The 15,348-nt window shown below is 37.3% G+C and overlaps 1 protein-coding gene across 2 annotated transcripts in view; it reads right to left on the reverse strand.

Moving 5' to 3' along the window:
• ZNF438 (zinc finger protein 438) overlaps positions 1 to 15,348 on the reverse strand; it is a 50,819-nt gene that overhangs the window by 15,732 nt on the left and 19,739 nt on the right. Inside the window, exon 4 of one of the 2 annotated variants that reach the window (XM_041408870.1) lies at positions 3,932 to 3,992. In XM_041408870.1, coding sequence (XP_041264804.1) covers positions 3,932 to 3,959 — 28 coding nt within the window. In that variant the 5' untranslated portion in view covers positions 3,960 to 3,992. Of the gene's footprint in view, positions 1 to 3,931; positions 3,993 to 8,335; positions 8,339 to 15,348 lie in introns of both variants that reach the window. The other variant, XM_041408871.1, reaches the window with a different exon arrangement.

Consider the following 15,348-nt stretch of genomic DNA (forward strand, 5'->3'; position numbering starts at 1 on the left):
TCAGAGCAACCTAAAGCTAAGCAGCTGAGCCCTCCTGTTTGAAAGTGATTACTTCTATTAGCATCTTCTATAACTGCAGTACAATTATTGTGCTTGAGATTTAAAAATATCCCAAAATGGCACGTCCATATTACTAGAACCACCAGTATTTACACTAGATGTTCTTCTTTCATTAGACACATGAAAACAAAGCACTGTTAACCAATATATTTTCGCATCCCAAGGAATACCCTGAAATCTTTGTCAAACTTTCTCGCTTTCATCATTGCTCAGCTCATCACACAAACCATCTGCATAAATAAAGATGCAAGCATCTGCTGTATGGCAAATGGTCTCAGGGGCAGATGTTTTTATCCTTGCATTCATGTCACTGGCTTGGATACATTATTTGAACAGATGTACACAATCTGAAAGTGTCGTGTCCCACAGTGAAACGTCTCCAACTGCTTTCTATCAAAGTACATAAATGCTATTTGCACCTGCATTTATGTTAATGATACAAAGGCAGCAGGGGTTCCAGCAAAGTGAGATCTGATGCTAAGAAACACATTTACAAGGCTAATGGAAGTTTGAGATCTCCCAGCACCAAACAACCATACTAACATGGATACAAAGTGTGCAGAACAACACTTGACCTATGATTCTAAAAAAGTTAAAATAAATATACTCAAAGAACAAAACTATTACTTTAGCGTGTGACACCCTTCTCCAACAGATATTTAAAAAGACAAAACCTATTAGATAAATAAACCAGGACAGCCTTATATTTTGCAAAATATTGCTCTAAGATATACAATTCTTTCATGTTAGAGTAATTTAACAAAAATATTTTATAAATCTGACAATGCCATCAGTATTTCAGTTCACCAAGGCACAGCAGTATTGTATGCCATGATGGAGCATTATAAAAAATACCAACACTTGCTCAATGGTAAATATTTAATATAAGTGTGAATAGTCAAATACAATATGCTTCAATGATTGTTGTCATGTCATATGTTGTTATATTAATGAAATGATAATTTCATAATCCTCAGGAAGAAATAAAATTTGACAAGTTAGATACTTATTGTTCAGAAAAGTGCATCTAATTGAACATGGTGCTACAATTGCTTGCTACTTAAAACATAGTCACGCTTCTTATAAAATATTTTAAAACTGAGAAAAATACAGATATCTTGAAGGAGTATGGATTAAATTACAGAACACCTGCTATTACATGACAAATGGCAGCAGTGAAGTGTTTAGCTGTCACTCAAAGACCTTGCACTAATCATTACTTCCATACTTAACTGAAAAATAACAAGTACACTCAAAGTACAGAAACACTGACAAATATGCCACATTGAATGTAACTGATGGATAGGTTCTATTTCCAATCTCATCTATTTCCTAAAGTTTTATTTGTAAGAAATGTACCAACATAAGAGTTGTACATAAATCATCACAAATCACTACTACCCTGCATGTTTTCAAAGTGCTACATTTAAGAGAAACGAGTGATACTTGATATGAAGACAAAGAAGTATCACAGTAAAAAAAATATACGGAGACTAATGTATTTGTAGAGTATCATCATTTCACACTGATATAGCTCCTGGTCATGATCTAGGGAGGTCCAGCAGAGATCTCGACAAACTAAGAGAACTGGGTAACCACCAGCCACATGAAGTTCAACAGGCAAAGTGCTGGATTTTGCCCCTGGGATGGAGCAACCCTGGATGCAGAGACTGGGCAATGAGAGCCTGGAGAGCAGTGCCACAGAAAGGGACCTGGGGGTGCTGGTCCATGGCAAGCTGAGCCTGAGCCAGCAGTGCCCTGGCAGCCAGGAGGGCCAGCCCTGTCCTGGGGGCATCAGGCACAGCACGGCCAGCAGGGCAAGGGAGGGATTGTCCTGCTCTGCTCTGCACTGGGGCAGCCTCACCTCGAGTGCTGGGGACAGCTCTGGGTGCCACAGTGTAAGAAGGACATAAAGCTGTGAGAAAGCAACCAAAGGAGGGCAATGAAGATGCTGAATGGCCTTGAGGGGAAGCTGTGTGAGGAGCAGCTGAGATCACTTGGTCGGTTCATCCTGGGGGAGAGGACACTGCAGGGAGACCTCACTGCAGTTTTGTGAGGGGAAGAGGAGGGACAGGCACCAATCTCTTCTCTGGTGAACAGTGACAGGACACGAGGCAGTGGCCTGAAGTTGTGTCAGGGGAGGTTTAGGCTGGATATCCAGAAAAGGTGCTTCACCCAGAGGATGGCTGGGCACTGGGACAGGCTCCCCAGGGCAGTGGTCACAATACCAGTGACACGACACAAGGGAATGGCCTGAAATTGTGTCAGGGGAGGTTTAGGCTGGATATCCAGAAAAGGTTCTTCACCCAGAGGATGGCTGGGCACTGGGACAAGCTCCCCAGGGCAGTGGTCACAATAGCAAGCCCAAAGGAATTCAAGAAGTGTTTGTACAATGCTCTCATGCACATGGTGTGACCCTCCGGGGTGGTGCTGTGCAGGGCCAGGAGTTGGACTCTGTGATCCTTGTGGGTCCCTTCCAACTCAGGATATTCTGTTATTCTGTGACTTCTAACATGGAAGCTCACTTCCAAGTTTACCATTCCCTCTAGGTACAAGACAGTAACAGGATACTGACTGACTGGAATGAATTTTGATTTAGGGACAAAAAGAAAAAGCCTTCAAAAAAGTTTCAAAGCAAATTCTTAATCGATTTGAAGCTTACATACAGCTTCACAGTCTACATTTTCCTATTACTATTCAGAAATGGCTTTAATGTAAGAGTATAACTAGGGTCAAATTCCTGTTACTTAAAGGAAAAATTAAACTAATGCTTTAATTATTAGAATTGAGTACTTCAGTCACAAGCATGGGAATGTAGAGCACACTATGGAGTGGGCAGCTTTACTCAACAGGAAGTACTGTCTTCCATGAAAGAATAATCCCAAGAGATACAGAATTCATCAACTGAGATCAATCAGAATGACATGCTTCTGGAACAGCTTCCTCAGAATTATTATAGCATCATAAAAATACTCAGTCTCACAAAACAGGTAAAGTATAAACTTATATGACAGCAAAAGCTCAAGGCTTCAAATAAAGTAATAGATAGTGCTCTTCCTAATTAACATAAGTACTAACAATGGAAACTTAACTGACAACCAGCAATGGTTCTGAAAGGTCCATTAGAGCTGATGTCATATCCATCAAACGTTCACTCACATTTAAGTATCATTAAAAATTACATTCATGTTAAAAATCATACTTAAACATTAGCATTGAGACACAGATCAAAAGGGAAAGGAAACTGAAGTTACAGCTACACATTTAGAGGCTTGAGAATACACAAATACCCTTATTAATAACAGAGGGGGAAAAAATCAAGACATAACCTTAGTGAAAACTAAATCAAATTAAAGACAACTTTTGAAGAAACCACATAGAAGAAAGAACTAAACAAAAAGAAAAAAATAGTAACAACGGGAATGCTGAAGAAAAGGCATTTTTAAAAAAAATAAGTTAATGTTTCTTCCTGTTTCTGCTAACTGTGTAGCATAATTGGCAGATAGATTTTGACCCCATTTAATATGGGGATCAAATATAGCAGGGATTTTCAAACATATGAAGATTTTAAAAAAATTAATAAAACCTGAATACTTAATTCTGCTGAATCAAAGAAGAAGCAGATTTATGCACTTCAAGTTTCAACTACAGGTGTTAACAGTAATTAGCAATGCCCTAAAGAAGAATATAATTTTAGCTATTGTAATTGTTTAAAGTGATAAATGCTGCAGTTACAGCTTTTTTTTTTCAAATCATACCACAGCAGAATACTAGACACAAGTAATATAGTGATTAATAATAATGATATTTCTTCAACATTTTGAATCACAAGCATCTAATTTCTAAATAAAGTATAGAAAGCATACTATACCTGCAGAAACTGTTAACGGATTCTGCATTATGCCCTTTAACAGTTACGACAATGTTCCTAAAAAGAAATACAGATACTTAGAAGCTCTGATAATTTTTTACAAACTAACAAAAAATGAACAGGACAATGGCAATAGTTTCCAGACTTTACTTCGGAATGGATCCCAATATGTCCATAGCTCTCAAGAAAACACCACCAGAGATTTAAACCAAGGGTTTCTTTGGACCCCCATGTGTGCTCTCCATATTTCAACACTACTAATTTAGGCTTTTTGTGATTAAACAGCCTTCTTAAAGCCAGGAAAGAGGACAGTCATGAATCCCCACATGGCAATACATTCTGAAGAACCACAGACAATATAGGGTTAAGCAATCATTTCCCTTCAAACATGCAGACCTGTTGGGGAGGATCCAGAGAAGAGCCCCAACGCTGATCACAGGGTTAAAGCAACTCTCTATGAAGACAGAGCTGGGGCTGATCAGCCTGAAGAAAACAAGGCTCCAAGGAGACCTTATAGCACCTTCCAGTACCTAAAGACAGCCAACAGAAAAGCTGGAGTGGACTTTTTACGAGTGCATCTGCAGATAGGACAAGGGGTATTGGCATTAAACTAAAGAGGATCGGTTTAGATTAGATACTAGGAAGAAATTCTTTAGTGTAAGGGTGGTGAAGCACTGGAACAGTTTTCCTAGAGAAGCTGTGAATGCTCCACCAAGGCCAAGCTGGATGCAGCTTTGAGCAGTGTGATCTAGCAGAAGGTTACCTGCCCAGGCAGGGCTGCTGGGACTCGGTGGGGCCTTTAGGGTCCCTTCCAACCCAAACCATTGTGATTCTATGTGACTGCATGATCCCACATAGCTGTCTGACCAGCAGACTCTTCCATGGATGCTACAATCGAGACACTACCTTGCTCTTGTGAACCAAACATTACACTGCCACCTGTCCTGAATGCGCTGATGGTATTTACAGCAAGATGTGACACACTGCATTTGACAAAATGGTTTTACATCAAATGGCCACCCAGTAAATTCAGAGTTGGCTACTTCTCTCCAGTGCAGTTGAGTGTGCTGTTCAAGCTCTGGTGAAGTGGGATTCAACAGTCAGGGAAGAAAGACACAGGATAATACAATGACAATATAAAACTGCTGTTCTCCACTTAGATTTATTTTTCATAAAATGGCCTAGCTTTTGGAATGGCTGCATAATAGTTTGGTTCAATGGAACACCACTAACATGTTAGACATCACAAAGGGTATGAAGCTCTTGTTCTCCTGATGCAGCCAGAGGCTTTGGGAAGGTAACAGAAAAGTCCATTGACTGACACAGATGGAACTAAAACTTCTTGGGGGTTTACTCAGATCTTGGCTTTCATATATACATAGTGAACATCTACAACATTCCCACAAACAAAGCCAGCTGTACAGATGTGGAGATTGCTGACTTTCCTGACCAATTTAACAGGCACGAGAATCTTACACCAAGGACATGCCAGACATGCACTTAGGACACATATTTTGACCACATGATGTCCCAAAGACTAGTTTTGGTTAAATACAGAATGCATAGGACAAATAGTGATGCAAGTACCAAACAAAATAAGCCTTGAACATATTTCTTTACTATCATGCAATTAACTCTCAAAAAGCAATGGTGAGGTTCTGGAATGGTAGCAGTAAAAAGAAAAGAAAACCAACTCCATTCTCAGGAAGTTCAACATCAAAGCATGGATGAACAATGAGCATGGCTGCTGTGAGGAGACCTCTCACACAGCAAACAGGTGAAGCTCTCTGGTACCTGTATCTTCTGTTCTGAGCCATAGCTAACATGCAGCTCTGGTACATCACCCAGCACCTCCTGGCTGGGGCTCGCTGACGCCCATCAGCAGATCCCCAGCTGCCTCAGAGAGCCTCTGTCCGTGGTACTTAAGCAGCCAAGCCATGAGCTGTCAGGCCCAGCACTCGCACACTGGCTCATCTAAATGCAGTTTGATGTTGTGGGAACATACAGACAGCTCCCTCTGCACATCCAAGAATGGAACAGGCCACACCGGTGTAATTTTGGAATGGCGAGACACTTCCAGAAATCAGTGTGGGTTTCCAACTTGTCTGTCACCACATTTTAAGACATCCTTCTTTAAGGCCATATTGATCAATAAGAGCTTTTCAGAGAATCAAAGTCTGAAGTTTTTCTTCCCCCTTAGTATTTACAGGACTTCAAAACACTCTGAAACCTTTAAAGCAACACATATTCTTGTAAAAACAATTTGAGAAATTACATTCAAATAAAGCTTCTCAAAATTATTATTTCAAAGTCACATTGTTTTTACATTTCCATGTTCCTTCCCTGTGTATGGGAGCATTAAATCATGTTAAGAGGGTACCCCATTTATAGCTATCATCTACTTTTAGAATTATAACAAACCAGACTTCAGGATGCAGTTCAACAATTCTTAGAATACTATGTGGAAACAGAAGCTCCAGATATTTTTCCAATGTTCTTCCCAGACACATTCACAAACCCTAACACTACAAATACAAAATTGGATCATATAAATCCAAACATTTTATAGAGGCATCTCTGATTTGAATTCAACTCTAACTGCAGCAAGGTAATGGTATTAACCTAGAAAATCAGTGCTTATTTGACAGACATTGATCACCCGCTCTTAATAATAATCATAATAATTTTAAAAGAGTGTAATTTCTCCAATTAACACTGATAATTTCTTTTAGCAATTAATGAATAGTATTTTTATTATTGTTGTTATATGAAAGTACCTTTCACTACATTTTATATTTGGAGATATTTAATAAGTAACCTCTCTTTTTGGAAAAACTGAAGAGCTCAAGATTCTGAAATCAGGGCAAATTCTTATCCTTTCAAATCTTTCTATCCATCCTTATATATATTGCTGTGTTAAAGTATGTTTTCTTTGACTACATATAGTTTACAAAGCAAACCATAAACATTGTGCATTGGTCCCATCTGTGTTTTACACTGTTTTCAAATACAGCAATTGTGATCCTGTCTTTTTGATCCTTTCTCTGACAGTTTTTGACACTTTCTGCTAGGCTCATGTTTAACAGATATTTATTATCTACACACATTTTATGCACGTCCTAAACATAAAATACAGTCTCATCAAAAAGTTCTGTACAGTACATTGATTGAAACTTTTAGAATTTGAAGATTATAACATCCACAAAACTACTTATGCCTGCCCTGAGCAGGTTTGGGGGTATTTTTCCCACTTCACTATAAATCTGACTTGGTATGACTACTTCCCATTAAAAAAAAAAAAAAACAAAAAAAACCCCCAAAAAAACCAAAACAACATGCTGGTGTTAAAAAAAAGCTATGCTTAGAATTAAAATTATTAATTTAATTTTGTACCTCTTTTACATTCTTACATCCAGAAAAAATTTTTGGCTGGTCAGCAACTAATAATTCAGTATGTCCTGATGTTCTCATTGAATACTGAAGAGGCAAATGTTCTTTCACTGTTTCCTGGTTACATTTGAGTCCAATACTGGCTCTTTCCAAATACACAAATTTCTATCTGCCAATATCATAAATTATTCTCCACTTAAGGTCTTATCAAAACAATGAAGATTTAAAAATTCTATATAATCTTAACATTTGTTTTGCTCAGTATATAACTCTACCATAAGACACTAAATAAAATCATTCAAGTCACAGTATTCCAGAACTCAAATTAGTTTTCTAGAAATCTGCTGCTGACTACTCAAAGATGAAAAGAAATCTATTACAAGAATTTCAAGTGAAGTGGCATTGAAGTTGGACAGAATTAGAAAGTAAAAACCTCTCCTAATACCATAAAATAAGCTCTATCATGCCTGTACTATTCCTTATGTTACCAGAGAATGAAAGGATAAATTTCACTATTCCTAAGAGGCAAAAATAGCAAGCAAACTGGAAAAAAATCCCATACTGTAACTCAGTCTTTAACAATCAAAGGAAGCAGAGCATATACATGTAATAATTTCAAAGCAATTTTCACAGGAAGATACCCACAGGTCTTTTATACGAAACAGGTGTCCTGATAGACACACCGAATATGAATATCAGTTGAACCCAATTAACCTAATTCGATGCTTGTCCATACTAAGACATTTATCTTAGATGTTACACAAAATCCTTTAGGATATTACAGAGAAAGCGATAAATAGGCTGTAAAGGTTATGACATTAATTTTACTGTCATCCTCATGCTTTAAGCAGACATCAAAACTAAAAACCTCATCCTCTGGGAAGGAAGAACTACCTGAAAGTAATTATAGGACTTATTATCATAACAGTATTAAACTAGACCACTATGACCCTAACCAAATTTATTTTTGGTACCTTTTGTTAAAAGAACAAAGCTTCTCAATGACGACTGCACCTTCTAATACAGTGTACATTAGTTCAGGCACTGGAAGAAAGCATTAAATCAAATCTTGTAACTTCATATTAAGCTTAATTATGAATTTTAATTTAAAACTAAGCATGCAAAGAAATATTATGTAATTTAATTTCAGAACAAAAACATCCAGGTAAAAAGAAAAATTAAATACTTAGTACAGTTTAGAAAAGACATTCTCCTGACAGAAGCCCATGAAATGCCCATTTGTATTTCAAAAGCAATTTTATTCACTTCATTTTTCACACCTGTTCTTTGACATACCATGCCATCTTGTAAATGAGTGCCATGCAAACAGTATTTTCCCATAATTTAGAAACTTTCCAACTGAAACCAAGTTCCCCAAGAAGCCTGAATGTATTTAATCAGCACAGCTTCCAGGAAAGTTGGCAAAATCCATTGTTATATAAAGGCCAAGTTAGACTTGAAATAAAAGATTAAAACATTGAAGCTATGAAAAAATAGAGAGGAAGATAAAATGACAGACACAATGACTGACTAGCGTAACACACAAAAGCATTTGTTCAAGCAAGTGTACTTGCCAAAGCCTGCAGTGCTTGGCTACTTTATAAAATCAAGCACAAGGCATTAAGCCAATTTGTTTAAAAACTAAAAACCCCTCCAAAATCCTAAACCCCAATAACCAAGCAACAGCTGATTTGCATTTCTGAAAGCCTGCAAGAATATTCTGCATTTCACTATTTGCATCTTCAGTCTCAAATGTCTGATTTACTCCATGTTTTCTATTTTTTGTATTTTTACATCAGGAGTTAATCCTGTATCAGATCCTAGTCTTCCTATTCTATACCCAAAGAGACATGCATGTAGTCACAAACAACAGTGTCTGAAATTGCTCACTGCTTGTGTTTCCATACTTAGATAATTCATCACGGAGAAATGCGTGTCCATGGCAGAATTCTTTTGGCTGGGCGCATTAGATGACTTCAGCAGAACCACAAAAAGAAAGAGAACAGTACAAACCCAGCAGAACCTAAAACCCAGGCTATTTTTAAACTTTTGGTCATCCTGTGAGATGGACCAGTCCGAGCGCATTTCCTGAACTTCAAGCCTTACATGCACTGAATGCCACAGCGGCAATCCTGGACAAAAATGCTTCCCTTCATACTCTGCTGGGTGATGTGGGGAATGGTTGGCTGGCAAGCCCACACTCTGCCCATCTGTCAGAGTGGAACTGTGCCTACACGACAGGTTCTATGCCACTTTCAGTAACATGTTGCTGAGAATAAAAGCTTATTTATGAAACAACATAGGGCAACATCAACGTTCGGCTTAAAATAGCAGGCAAATGAAAAATGATTGCTTTTCTTGAGGAGATAAGTCTTTTGAAATCAGCTTGGAGGTTTTTCACTTGTATGAATAAAGACTAGCACATACACTGCAAGAATTGAGGCTGTTCCACACATTTTCTACTATTGTGGACAAACTAGCATACAGTCTCACTAATTATTATTTTACAACTAGAACTACCTCCAAAAAAATGTATTAAAGTGAAATTTCTCAAAAAGACACTGGGAGAAGAGAAGGCTAAAGAAGGTACAATATTGAGTCTTAATCTTATGAAATGTATGTGTATTAAAGTGTCCTGGAACAGTTTTTATGACTATAAATAACCCCAACTATTTTCCATTTAAGAAAACAACTCCATTCTGAAAAAATTCAAAAGACACTGGTTACCATTATGCCTAATACTAGCCAATTCACTGAATGTCAAAAAATAACATCTTTTTTTTCCCAAATTTCCAATTTAAAAAAGACAGATTGTCATATTATGTTTTCATTAGTAAATCCCTTCTTGGTAGGAGTGCTCTGAATGCTACAAACTGGAGACCCATGTAAGTTCCATGTCTGGGTCAGTCATCTTTGCCATTACTTTATACTAAAAGGCCAAAGTTTCTGATTTAAAACACAATCTTGGTTATTACTGGTGTGAACGTAACTGTGAAATGATGAATCAATACAAATTGACAGATTTTGTTCTTGACTCTTAGGACAGCTAAAAAAATAGTTTTGGAAAATACAAATTTCATTTTTAAAACATACTACATGAACTCTACGCTCTCCATAGTTCTTACAATTTAAATTCAAATTAACTTAGTATTTAAAACAAAACAAGAAACAGAAATGTGTACCATTCTTAGTGACTAATCTAGAATTCATTTTTAAAATTCAAGCAGCACAGTTCCTTCTAGTCCTGTTCCTCCCCACCACTACGTTATGCTGGTTCTTAATTAAGCACTCATTTATTGCTTGGATCCAAACTGCCTAGAAGCTTTGCTGAGATTCTCAACAATGCAGTTTCATAAGACACAATCTGTGTATCTTGCACTTCTGTTAGCAATATGTTATGTCATTCATAGTGGAATTGCAGCACACCACTATGGTTTTCAGTCTGTAATACCTAATTAAACTCTGAGACTTTTTGACTTTTGTCCATAATTAATTACTGTTTTGATCTGATAAGACCAGACTACATATTTATCTCTCACTGTGTACCTGCTGCTGTACATTAGCTTTCTTTTCAGATAAACAATATCACAAACACTAAAACAGCCATTTCACTGGAGTTACACTAAAACTTCACAGAACCAGACAAACATCTGTGGCTGTGTACACAGCTCTCACAAAATCATTCAGATTGGCAGAAACTGCACAAGGTCATCCCGTCCAACTTCCCTGCTGAAAACAGGGTCAACACTGGCCTTACAGCTTTGTCTGGATGAGTCTTAAAAACATCAACAACTGCCTCTCAGAAATCAAATTTTATTTACTAACTGACAGCAAAGGGTAGCCTCAAAATGACAGCAAAATTTGGTTTACATATATAGGACAGATTGTTCCATCAATTCCTATGACAATGCTCTTATCACACTTCAGAATTACCTAAGCCCCCCATATTTAATATTTAATCTATCAGTTATGCTGATGGATTAAAGAGAATTTCAGTTATTGGCAGAGAATAAAGACATTTTGTAATAAAATGCCATACATACTTTTTATTTACCTAATGAATAACCTGTTTTTACACTACAGAAGTCCAGATTATTTCAAAGAGCGGAACGAAGGTACAAAGGTACCAACCAAAATAACTAAAGAGGACTACAGGAAGGACCAAAAAGACCCATTACTTGTACCTTACTTGTTTGTTGGTTTTTTAAAGTCTTTCTCTGCTTTAACATTTGAAAAATAAGCTATTACTAGTAGTGTTACAGCAGTGTTACAACTTCCAGTGAAAGCTTTAAGATTCTGTTCATTTTAAGACTACAGAAAGAACAAGCCAGACCTGCAATGATGAAAGGAGAGCAAGTTCTGTTTAATTTGATAGCCCTAACATATTTTGGAGCTATTTGATACCTCAAAACATAACCACACATACAAAAAATTTATTTGAATGTGTCAGATAACACAGCCCTAAAAATTCCACTGATAATCAGAGGATTAAGAGCTACATTCACCCACACAATTTTGACTGATTTAAGTTTGAAATGTGATGCTGAATTCTTCACAGAATCACAGATGGCCCTGAAGTTTTGTAGAGACTAAACAAGAAGCAGTCAATCACTTCTTCTATTTTGACCGAAGTATTTTGGGTTACTTCAACACTAATCTGCATCTCTCTGATAAAACTTCCTGTGTCATTCAGGAAGGATTTTGTACAGGGTTTCATTATTTTCATATAGTCTGGGTATGTTGTCAATGTTCTACTTAGAAGAAAAACCTACAGCTGATAAAAAGCAAAAAAACACTCCAGGCTTTGCAAGGTGAATTACTTTTGCAATTCTGACTAAAATAATGGAATTATTTATGATTTCACAGCTGCAGACTTGAACACAGTACTCACTTCTACCACAGTACCAAATAAGAGCATCATCTACAGCTGTTTCTTAAGAATTTCCATTGCAAGTTTCTTAAAAGGTCAAGAAAGCTACATTGTGGCATTTATAAAGTTTGTGCAGCAATATCCTCCATACTTCATAAAATGCAGTGCATGTTTTTAAGTTCAATATATTGTATTCACAGACCCAAACAAAACAAACATTCAAGAACTAACAAATAAAAATTAAAAAATAACACCCATTTACTATGATGTGCCCAATCAAGCAAAACATGACCTAGGCCAAGATGTGATGTGCTTCGAAGAAGTTAAAATTCAAACTGCCTACCCACTGATGACTCTCTGTCTAAATTCCCTCTCAAAAGGGCTCACATCTAACACACATTCAAACTCCTAAGACAGAAGTCAAAGAAACAAAGAACAGGAAAATGGTATAGCACCAAAAAACTAACACTGCCACATGCTTAAGACCATTAAAGCAAACTAAATTCTAAGGCCTAACAAACAAAGAAAGCTCTTAATTTGAATTATACACTGAACTATTTAGTGACTTATGTTGAAGGAAGAAGCCTGTTTTCTTCAGCTGAACTCAGAAGCAACGTCTAAGTTCTACTGAAGAAGTAGAATTTATTTCAGCACGTGTAACTATTGTGAGGCACAACTGGTCCTTGCAGATAGCCCTGTAGTAAAAAATATTCCAGATAAGGAATCAGGTGTTGTAGTAAGAACTTGTTCATCTGTTTTGGTGCTACACTAATTCTGCCCCAAACTATGCCTCTAATACTGCCAGCCCAGATTGTTCCAGGGCTAAGGATGGCTTTTTTCTGGATAGCTGAGTGTCTAGTACACTTCAAAAACACATATACTTTTAAAACTAGAGATGTAAATACAACACTTGGATTTTTTTTAACAATACCCAACATTAAAAACATTGCTTAACTATGAGTTGTATCTTATGTTTCCCAAACACAATCTTACTCACCAGAAAGGAATATGTGTTTAACAGGTCAAACCTAAAAATCCTGTAAAAATCTAACGACTAGCACAAGCAACTTCCATCTTAAGCAGCTTCCACCTGCCTCCCAAGCATATATTAAATTGTTCTACATTGGAAGAATCATCAAACAGTAAGCTGACAAATTATAACATAATCTCACTGAATCACCCTCATAAAACCCAGAGTTCCAAATTTAGTGCAAAAATTAAAAGGTCACATTTTATATAAGTTCTGTCACAGCAGATGCCTTAAGTGTTAAAGAATATTGTGTAAATTTTATACTTGTAGATAAAAAGAATTCCCAACATACAACCAATGCACTCAAAATCATCTTGCATAATAAAGGGCAGTTCAATATCCACAGCTGAAGATGTGAACAACAGCTCTGGAACCCTCATGAGAGCTGCAGCCAGGGAAGTGACAGCCCAGCTGAGAGCTGAGCACAGGCAGCAGAGGCAGCATCTGCCCTCCCTGTTGCTGCTGTGCCCAGACTAACTCATAGAGAGCACAGCAGAGAGGTTCAGCTGCTCACCTGCATTGTTTGCTCGGTCACATCCCTCTCATTCTCTGGGAAAGGACTGTCACCACTTTGATGGATTCTCCTGCATGGAATGTCCCAGTTCCCTGGCTGGGAGCTCCGAGAGCTCTGACCCAACTGAAAAAGCAACTGCTGGGTTGAAGTGACTAATGTGTCATTTACTTTAAGAACAATCAGAACATAATAGAGTGTATTTGCTAGTCAATCTGGTATACATACATTTTTTAATACAGATAGCAGAATTTGAATAGGCACAAACATTCCAGACAGCCAGTTTTGGTGACATGCATTATTGACTAGCATCAAGAAGTACATAAAATATCAGCTGTTGTTCAAAACTGGTACACCATTCCTAGAAAATATACAGGACAACATATTCTATGATTTATTTAAATTATTCTCTTTCTTGCAGTCTATTATTGTCTATCAGCACTGTGTTACTGATGAACCATACTTATTAAAAAAAAAATTCACACAAAGATACAAAAAAGAATAAATCAAAATACAACCTGTCCTAATTTACTGCCTTCACTCACTTAGCTTGTATTGTTCTCATTGTGCAAATAGTCCTTGCCAAAATAATTTTCATTTTTGTATCCACCACCCTGTTTGTTGTTTGAAAAATGTTAAAGGCAAAGAGCTTCAAAGACTATCGGACATTTTTAATGAAGTGTCCTTAAAACATGTTCACGGAGAAAAAATGTGAAATAAACATGTCAAAATTATTCCTGGATGCTGTCCAGCAACCAGCTGTGGTGTGCAGTCTATGCTAACCCTGGGAACATTCTTCTTTCTCTATGGGCCTCCAGCTTTGTCTTCTGTTCCTACGGATATTTGTATTCCAAACGCATTCAGTTAAATCTCAAACTAAGCAAGACCAAACTGAATTAGTACTTCAAGAGGAAAACAATTAAGCATGACCAAGCTTTTAAAGCAACTAGGTTTTTTTGGTTTTTTTTGTTTTACACACAGTACCTTTTCATTAATTTACCATAAAAGCCATGCTGTGGGATACCTACACTGCTTGAGTCATGTCAAGCCTTCAAATTCTAACACTGAAGTTCTGCTCACTTAGAGCAATTAAATAACCAAACATCTATTTTTTTGAATAGCAGCACTAAGTCCTACTTTATGTCCGAATCCAAACTTCACTAGTCATGCTCACTGTCTGTAGATTACAGCAGAGTTCTAATTATTTAAGACACTACTCACGCATGCACATAAAGAGTGAAAAAAAGGTGAAGGTCACAAAAGAAAGGCTAAGGAAAAAGTGGGCCTAATGCTCAGGAGAGAAGGTGAACAAAGCCATGGAACTGGCTGAGGCACTGGTAAAACATTACCAAGACTAGATGAAGATGCAGCTGTACAAATCCACAGGATCAGAAGGATGCATTCAGTAGTGCTGAGAGAGCTGATCAGCATCACCACAAGGATGCACTCTATCATCTTTTAAAAGTCATGGCATCAAGGGAGATTCCCAAAGATTGGAAAAAGGCACATATGTATCCTCAAGAAAGGCAGGAGAGAGGATCTGGGGAATTACAGGCCACTCAAGTCTAATATCAGTTTACAGAAAGAAGTAACCCCATGCAGAGTACAATGTAGGT

The sequence above is a fragment of the Onychostruthus taczanowskii genome, unplaced genomic scaffold, assembly GCF_017590055.1.
Source record: "Onychostruthus taczanowskii isolate IOZ18803 unplaced genomic scaffold, ASM1759005v1 scaffold3, whole genome shotgun sequence".
Taxonomy (NCBI): domain Eukaryota; kingdom Metazoa; phylum Chordata; class Aves; order Passeriformes; family Passeridae; genus Onychostruthus; species Onychostruthus taczanowskii.